At 33.7% G+C, this 9,360-nt stretch overlaps 1 protein-coding gene across 2 annotated transcripts; it reads right to left on the minus strand.

Annotated features, from left to right (window-relative positions):
• Positions 1-527: 527 nt before the first annotated feature.
• Positions 528-6,204, minus strand: LOC125186131 (ninja-family protein MODD-like). Of its 2 annotated transcripts, XM_048082464.1 has the most exons (3): positions 5,879-6,200; positions 5,564-5,746; positions 528-1,049 (listed from the first exon to the last, which is right to left on the minus strand). In XM_048082464.1, the coding sequence occupies exons 1-3, from the start codon at positions 5,973-5,975 to the stop codon at positions 736-738; spliced, it is 594 nt and encodes a 197-aa protein (XP_047938421.1). In that variant the 5' UTR covers positions 5,976-6,200; the 3' UTR covers positions 528-735. The 2 variants fall into 2 exon arrangements, with proteins under 2 accessions (XP_047938421.1, XP_047938420.1); XM_048082463.1 differs by having other exon boundaries at positions 5,564-6,204.
• Between the last annotated feature and the right edge of the window lie 3,156 nt (positions 6,205-9,360).

Below are 9,360 nucleotides of genomic sequence, written 5' to 3' on the forward strand. Positions count from 1 at the left end.
TAAGCGTGCTTAATTAACAAAGAAAGACCTCAAAATATTTATTAACTTCTGTCTCGTCACACACAATTCATAAAGCAAGCATGATCAAGCAAAATTATATTTGAAATCGAAATTAAGGGTCACTAGGCAGTGCATATTTTGTTTCACACAAGCTTTGATCTGTCAGAATAAAAAATAAATAAAAGATAATTTTGTCAATAATTTAGTTTGAATGTAGTCATGATCATTAAAAAAAATTCTCTGAGTTTAAAAAAGTTATGTCCAATTGACAGATTAGACTCTTGGCAATGGGAAACAAAAAATCACAGTTTCCTTGAATAGAGAAAGCACATGATTCCAAGAAAAAACGTTTGTCAATATTGATAGTAAATTCTCAAAATTATAAATAAAAAATTTGATGATAGTAAAGATATCTCCCTAATACAATCAATTGTTGAATTATGCACCTGCAACCAAAGCCCCTCCTTTATAGTGGATGGGATTATATATAAGCAATGCTAATGAAACCTAAAAGAAACACAAAATAATGACTTAAACCAGCCTATCAATCCCCCATGAAATATATAAAACTAGTAGATGAACATTTAAGTTTAACTGGTCATTTGCAATGCCATCTAAGTTTCTTAACACTGAAAACAAAGGAAATTATAGTCATAGATAGTTTTACAGCTATGGTTTGTTGCAAACCATTCTGCTAAGGTTGGTGAGGACAGGCTTAACACACAACTATAGTTGTTAACACAGAGAGGAAGGGGTAACAACTATGTGTTTCAAAGGGAAAGCGACGTTACCCCCACCGCCATGCCTGACAAATTCTGCAGGTGTAAGAAACAGACCATGGCAAACGCACACAATCTTGACTTCCTCTCCCCTCTTGTATTTGTACAGGAATCCCTCCGTCTTCCTATGATTGGGCCCATATCCTTTCGTTGAGACATATGGCATGTCCACCATGCCACTCTTCATCAGTGCTTCGTCAATGCTAACAATCAAATCAGCTGGTTGTCCTCCAGCGGAACTACCCCCAGTCGTATTAGCTTGATTTGCTCCTGCCCAAGATCAGAACACGGATCAAGATAGTGTCGCAATCTCCTCTTAAGATAGTTATCAAGCCAGATTCTCAATATAGTACAAATATGCACGAGTTAGGTCAGTTTTAGTGTAGGAAACTCGATACTTGAATGAGCAAGAAAACACGATTCTCATATCTCATATCATATCCAAAACGTGAAGACTGAAGAGCATGTGAAATGACAAAGCAAACAGATTACCATGAAAAGGAAAACGACAATGGATGAGATATCAAACAATTTGTCTAGGTCTGATGATCATGCATCAAAAGATAACTTAATATTTGGAACCCAAAAAGACAAAACTATTTCATAACATCATCACTCGACACACCAACTATGATTGTCTGCATCACTGCTTGCATATTATCCAGCTCATGATTCATTTCAATCATGTAATGCAGTTCATGTTCAAACTCTTAAAGACTACTATACTTTAATAGTACTATGACCTTGAAAAACCTTGTGAGAGAAACAGAACTAATGCTGCGCCAACTATAATAGTCAGCATGCAGATTATTCAGCTCATGATTCATTGTGACCATGCTTTTATTACGCAATGTATACCCTTACCTGCTGCCTAGCCAACTCATCAGAAGGATACTTATATTCCAACAATATATTGAACTTACAAACTATCAACAACAATATTTGCATAGAAGAAAAATGGGCTACTACAACCTTGCGCATATAATTTATTCAATGTATTTACTCCCCAATCTGATACAAAATCCTAACTATAATTGAACAGGATAATGAACTTGCAGATTATCAACAACCCTATTTGCATAATTCTAGGGAAAATGTGTATCTAGACAGATGAACTATTTTGTAGGGTCAAAGTGGGCACTGAAAAGGGGACTTAAATCCCTATCTAGCCCTTAAAAGTTTTAATTCGTTCTTCTGGCTCCTTCAGGGAAGGTGGAGTTAACGACATAATTTTGAGTTTGTTAACATTTGCTATTTTGGTCCACAAATTTAGACTTGATCTACCCCTCCTCAAACCCTAAAATCTTCAACTTTCCAAAAGGAACACTCCATTCATATTCACAGATGGAACTATCTATACGATTTTGTCTGTGCTGAAAATATCCCCAGGTCTGCGGCATTTTTACATCATCTAATTCTCTCTTCACATAGTAAGTTAATTTATAGCATGAACCCTTCAATTCAAGAATGTATGGTGATGTTAACTTTGCCTTCCAAAAGAAAGAAAAAAATACCATTATGTATTGTTACTTTACATGCCACCTACCATTTGCACATACTCCCTCCGTCCACAAAAAATAGTCCCATTTGTGGATGGCAAAAATTGGTAAAAGTAAGAGAGAAGGAGAAAAAGTAGGTAAAGTAAGAGGGATATGGAGAAAAAGTAAGTAAAGTATGGGAGAGATGGAAAAAATGGATAACGTATGAGAGAGAAATTGTCCATTTTTAGAAATGAGACTATTTTTTGTAGACATTCCAAAATGGCAAAATGGGACTGTTTTTTGTGGACGGAGGGAGTATGATTTTCCTTTCAAATGATGGTAAAAAACTAGTGACGATCAGATGATGAGGCGTTAATTCATCAAATAGCTAAATAATTCATGCAATCAATTGTACGAAACAATTTACATATAGGGATCATCATGAAGATCTTGATAGGTATAAATGATTCCATGAATGGATTTTTATCCTTTTGTCTATTTGGTTATTAAAGATAACATGTTTGGAGTGTTTTTCTCAAGAATTTGAAGAAGATTTTAGATTTTGAGCGGGGGATAGAGATTCCAAAGATTTCGGGAAAGCACCAATTTAACAAGCTCATAAATAGGGTGGTGTTCACAAAAAAGGGGAAAAAATAAGCCAATTTAGAAGTTGCATGGGCAAGAAGGGATAAAGGTAATTTCGGTGCAAACTCAGACGTCACAAGATATTTTTGACATCAATATGCTCCCTTATCTTTATTATAACCACAAGCCCAAAACCGTCCTTCCCAATCAAACACTATATCCCAAATATCGTCGCAACTTCATGGCATGTCCAATAATTTGACACGGGGTGTATTAGAAAGGAAGAGTATATCTAAATCTGTTATTCAGCTCTAGGAATATTGATCACTCTCCTTTAAATATAAAATACTAAATCTCTTAAAAGGCGTTTATTATTTAGGATTACATGATTGATTATTTGATGGATTAGATAGATGATATCAAACAAGATTTTATCAATCTTCTGTCTATTGTGGTGGATTATTGGGAGAATAAAATTGTGACCTAAATAACCTAACATTTACTATGGTGGTTTATTCTTCTCTTTTTGGTTTCCAAAGTTTGAAATTAATGAATCTCTTTTTCCAAATTATTTCAGTTTTTAACTTTTGTCATACTATTATATAGATTTGAGGATAAGTAGATGTTTTCAATAAAAGTTTTATTCTCATTACTAAACTTTCTCCAATCCCCACCCTTTGCAGTTGGATATAGAATATAGATAATGCAAGATATCTTAAATTATACTTAGAATTTATCCAGGCCTTGAGGTATCTCAATGTTTCTATTCCATCTTAGTAAACAGTAGATTAACCAATATTATCTTTATCAATCTAGACTAGTCCAATATAGTAAATGCCCCTTAGGGGAGTTAACTTTGAATTATAGGGTTGGATTGATTGAATTGACAGAGGTTAAGTGTCTAATACATGTATCCATGTCCATGCAACATATGATATAATCTAATAAGGTGTGATTGCATTTGTAGATTGATAATTAAACTGAAAGTACATAATATCCTTTAACTCTACTAAAATATCAACCTAAACCTAGTCCAGGAAAAACTAAAGCCAAAGAGCTTGTCGCCGCCGCTCCACCAGACCAAAGGCATGATCAAGACGAGTACATCACATTGGGACTGTGCACTCCAACAAGTTGCGGAAGTGATGCCTAAAACAAGTGGTTGGGGATGTTCGGCACCGGAATGTGAGTGATAATGATTAAGTTGTCAAAATTGTTTTAGTATGAGGCAGAGCAGTTTATTGTAAGGCTGAGGGGCATGAGTTGGTAGTCGAACAGTAGAAATGGTCGTCAGAAAAAGGAAAACAGATTTAGGTTCTGTGAGTTAGGAATTTTGAGACGGAAGAAGCTAGGATGCATGATGCTGATGGTCGATGGACAGCGGCAATGAGACAGAGAGTGGGGGTTTCCGAGGAAGATCTTGGTGGGTGGAGATAGAAGAAATAAATGGTGGTGAATTTCCATAAGAGGGTGATTTTGCCTAGGGTGTTTCTAGTAGTTATTAAATTGTATTTTATTTTATATTGTTATAATTAGATTTTTTATCATTTTCAGAATCACATGGAGTAGACAAGAGTTTACTGAATTATCGCAATCCTATAAACATCCTACGGTTTTCAATCCAAGTTAGTAAGAACATAAATATACCTCCAATTTGGATTTTCATTAACCTTTACTTCTCTAGTCCCTTTTGGAACAAAGAAGACAAAAAGAGTGGGAGAATATGAATCTAATTTATAAACAAAGAAACTGGAAAGAACATAAATATACCTCCAATTTGGATTTTCATTCCTATCACCTTGAAAATGTTATTAGTTTTTCCAAACGACAATAATGAATGACATAAGTTCTAATGGGAGGACACACCGCAGATATGACAAGCAAAACAGATAAATGCCGCACCCTTTAAGATAACAACCAATGCCGGCAGGAGAATTAACTAATTACTACCAAGATAAGTGGTGCACTGTAAGACGACAAACAATGCAAGACGACAAAGAACGCAAAACAAAGGAATTAATTAATTGCTACCAAAGATAAGTGGTGCACTGTAAGACGACAAACAATGCAAGACGACAAACAACGCAAGACGACAAACAACGCAAGACGACAAAGAATGCAGACAAAGATTTAACTTATCGCTACCAAAGATAAGTGGTGCACTGCAAGACGACAAACAATGCCATAGAAAGAGCAGAACAGCAAGCTCACATCAGGAACATGCATTTAACTCAAAGAACAGAAACAAAGAAACAAATGATACGGATATTATTATATTAATCAATCAAGATACAGGTTCAATATCACGTATAATAAGACTTCAAACCAATGCATGCACATGCTATATACAGTCTATTCCGACCAGCGTATAACCCTGCAAGCTGCAACTCTATAGAGAGCAATACATAGCTGTCAAATTCAATCTGAAATGGTGCTAAAGGATTTTATCTGCTACTCTCATAAATCAAAAGAGCCAAGAAGATGGTGAGATTTACACTTACATATGAATGCTTTATTGCATAAGATGGACATGCAAGATCATATGCACCAATGCACAAAACACTCATCTCTCTCTCATTGTGTGTGCGTGTGCATCAATTCATTTCCAAACTACAACACCTCTTTGCAGCAGCAAGGCATAATTAAAACATTCATTTCACACAAACACAGTGATGTGCTTGAAACAAGATTTAAATGAAGAAAAAGGAGAGTTTATACCATTAACCAGATTTCCCTCGGATTGAAGCGACGGCTGAGGCAATTCCGTTGAACCAGCTCCGTTGTCTGTCAAAGCTCCATTAGCAGCAGCATGCACAGCAACACTCTTCCACTTGTCCATCCTCGGCGTCCCGAACTCCGGCGGCATGGAGCAGGTCCTCACAAGCTCCGGTCCACAATTACCTGCAGAATCAGCATTCAATGTTACGTTGGCGACGGAGGAAGAGCGCCTCATCCTCTGGCTGGCGAGGTCGACCCCAAACCTCCCGTTGGTGGAAAGCCCCAAACTCAGCTCCAATTCCACTCTTTCTCTACCTGCATTTCCAGTTGGCGCGCCGCTCCGCCTCACCACCTTGGGTACCAGACCTCTTGAACTTCCCGCGGTGTCTCTGTGCCCGTTGCCTCCCTCCATCGCTGTGAAATTGAAAAAATTGATAAAAAAAAAATGTGTATCTGTTCACAATTGTTTTCCCGGGAAATCGAATTTGAAGAAATTAATCAAAAAAACATGAGAGAAACTTCAATGCCGTGAAGAAATGAGAAATTTGGGGGTTTTGAGAGAGCCGGCATGGTTTTAAATGTAAAGTTTTGCAGTGGTGAAATGAGGGTATCATTAATGGTAGTGGTATAAGACCGCTATGATTCTACTTTATCCCAACAATCAATTCAATTTCACCTTAAATTCAACTTTTTTCAATATTTTTTATTTTCATGGATTAATTAAATGCTTTTTGTTTATGATGAACGAGCGCGTTTAATATAAATTTATTGAGTATATTCCTTCTGAACTGATAGCAATGTCAACATCCAAGTTGACTTGTTTGTGTAAGACAAGTTCTTGTTGGACTAAAATTATTGAATTAAATAACATAGCATCGGCGGCTTCTGTCAACCAAACATTCAATTTCGATTTTAGACTATTCGATTGTGTAAACCTACCTTGTTAAATTACTTTTGAACGATAATCCTACTAGATTTTTCACTAGTGTAAATGATTCAATCTATTATCACACGAAATATTGGTATTTACGGTTTTATTCAACAATTTTTAAGAATAATAATGCATCTTCGTCCTGCCATAAATGGGACGTTTCTTTCGGATAAGATTTTGAAAAAATTATGTTAGTATATTAAGTGAAGAGATAAAAAAAGCATAAGGGATCACCTCATGCATTGCATAATCTATAAATATATAAAAGGCGAGTTTTGGCTATTATTTTAAATATTTATAAATTTTGGACAAGACATTAAATATTCATTAGTTATGGACCTTTTGAATATTTGTTGAATATTTGGCAGTTATATAATCTGTGGCACTATAAATTAATGGTATTATATAATTAATGGCATTATATATTAATCTATCTATCTATACATATATAAAAGGTGAGTTTTGTGGTATTATATAATTAATGGCATTATGAATTAATCTATCTATCTATACATCTATATAAAAGGTGAGTTTTGACCTCAATATGATACTCACTCCGTCCCTGAAAATTTGTCTCTTATTTCCATTTGATTCCTTTTTTTTTTCTTAGAGCTTAATCAGACGATGTTTCAAATGTCTCCCATTCATGTATTGTTAATTAGAGGTCTCCAAATTTTTATAATTTATTACTCCCTCCGTCCCGCTTTAGCAGTCCCGTTGACTTTTCTGCACTCGTTTTGTAAAAATGATAATAAATAGTTAAAGTGAAAAAATAATAAAGTAAAAAAGAGAATAATATAGGGAAGAGTTTTATCTACATTATTCTCTTTTTTACTTTATTATTTCTCCACTTTAACTATTTATTATCATTTTTACAAAACGAGTGCAGAAAAGTCAATGGGACTGCTAAAGCGGGACGGAGGGAGTATTAACTATTCTAAATTTATTGTATATATGTTTAATTGTATAATTCATAGTTATTTTGTTAACAATTTTGATATAATAATATTATTTTTAAATCTATTAATTAATTTACGATCTAATATTAATATTTTAAAATATATTAATCTGTGCTATGATACTAGTATATTATATACTACTCTACTAGATATTTTACAAGTGTATCCTATTTTATGGTAAAAAAATTATTTCTAAACATTATTTTCTTAACTTTTTCACTACTATATCTAATCAAAACTATTTTAATTAGATATAGTAGTGAGAAAGTTAAGGAAATAATTTTTAGAAATAACTTTTTTACCATAAAATGGGATATACTTGTCAAATATTTAGTAGTGTATTATAAAATGTATTATGCAATGCATGAGGTGATCTCTTTCGAAAAAAAAGAGGCTAGAGGATAAAATAAGAAGTAGGAAAAGTAAGAGAAAGTAAATGTGTTTTTTTTCCCTAGAAAGTGAAATTAAATGACTCACATGGAATGGTTCGAAAATGAATACAACTTGCTTATAGTGGGACGATTATAAAAGGACTCATTTATAATTGGACGGCTGTAAAAATATTTTCACATTAAAATAATTAAAAATCATTATTAATCATTTGTTATATGCGATTGAAAATGTTTTAAACTTTAGTTTAATTGTAAATTTATTACTCCCTCCGTCCCGGAGTATTAGACTCACTTCTTTTGGGCACATGATTTAAGGAATTGATATTTAAATAGTTAAAGTGGAAAGAGTAAAGTATGAGAGAGGGAAAAAGTAGGGGAGAGAAGAGAGAAAAAAGTAGGTGGAGAATAAAATAAGATAGATGCTTTTTGCTAATAAAGGAAATGAGTCTAATATATTAGGACATCCCAAAAGGGAAAGTTGGTCTAATACCTTGGGACGGAGGGAGTATGATTCTACCTAATTTTAATCTAGCAAAAAGACAAATCATGTTCGAATATTTTACCTTTAATTTCACAACTAGTTATACATCTTTTGCAGGCTAGAATCAAAGTGAGAGTCGAATTTCACATTTTGTAAAGAGTTACTGGTTGGTTATATTAGATTACATCATTCACCAAGACATAATAATACTTATATCTAATGTAAAGAGAAATAATACACGATTTTGTGAAAATTGGGTTTTATAAAATACACATACTTGTACGATTTTATATGATTTCTTCGAAAATAATAAGCATATGTGTTGATTTGGTTGGAAAATAGAGTAATTTGGATACAAATGGAGTGTTTGAGATGTAAAATAAAGCATGCAAAATAAGAGTGCTTTGAATAATACATATAAGTACATTCCTCCACTGAGAAATGAATACAACATCTCTACACTTTTTAACGTATGGAAAGCAAAATGTATATAGTATTTCAATTTTGAGGAAACTCTAAAAATAGATGATAAAACTGAAAATGAGGGGAGAGAGTGACACGTAGTAAAATATGGGCACGTGGTGGAGGCATGCAGCAGCTCTACGTATGTTCAACAATAACAACCTCACTTACACCAATTCCTTGCATTAAAATTCATCAATAAGTGACTCTATATTCATATACTATATGTTTAAGAAAATGACTCAACATAAAGTAATACAAGATCTTCACGTAAATCCAACCGTCAATTGTCGTATTCAGTTGTAGTACCATAATTTGTGGCATGTGTGCTTGTTTGACGTAAGACATTGCCTAGTGTAGTTCTTGTTCAAATTTAGGCCTCTACACAAATAAAAGCAATGTTTTAAAAAATTATACTCCACTCTTTATTTATTTTTTAATGATTTTTACATTCATATTTCAAATGAAGTTCTATTTTAGCGATAGTAATCTACCGAGGGATAAGTTTATGATGAAAACCATAATCAAGCAAGAAATGGTCGATGGAAGTATCCTTTTTTGTGCATAAATAT

This window comes from Salvia hispanica, chromosome 5 (genome assembly GCF_023119035.1).
Source record: "Salvia hispanica cultivar TCC Black 2014 chromosome 5, UniMelb_Shisp_WGS_1.0, whole genome shotgun sequence".
Taxonomy (NCBI): domain Eukaryota; kingdom Viridiplantae; phylum Streptophyta; class Magnoliopsida; order Lamiales; family Lamiaceae; genus Salvia; species Salvia hispanica.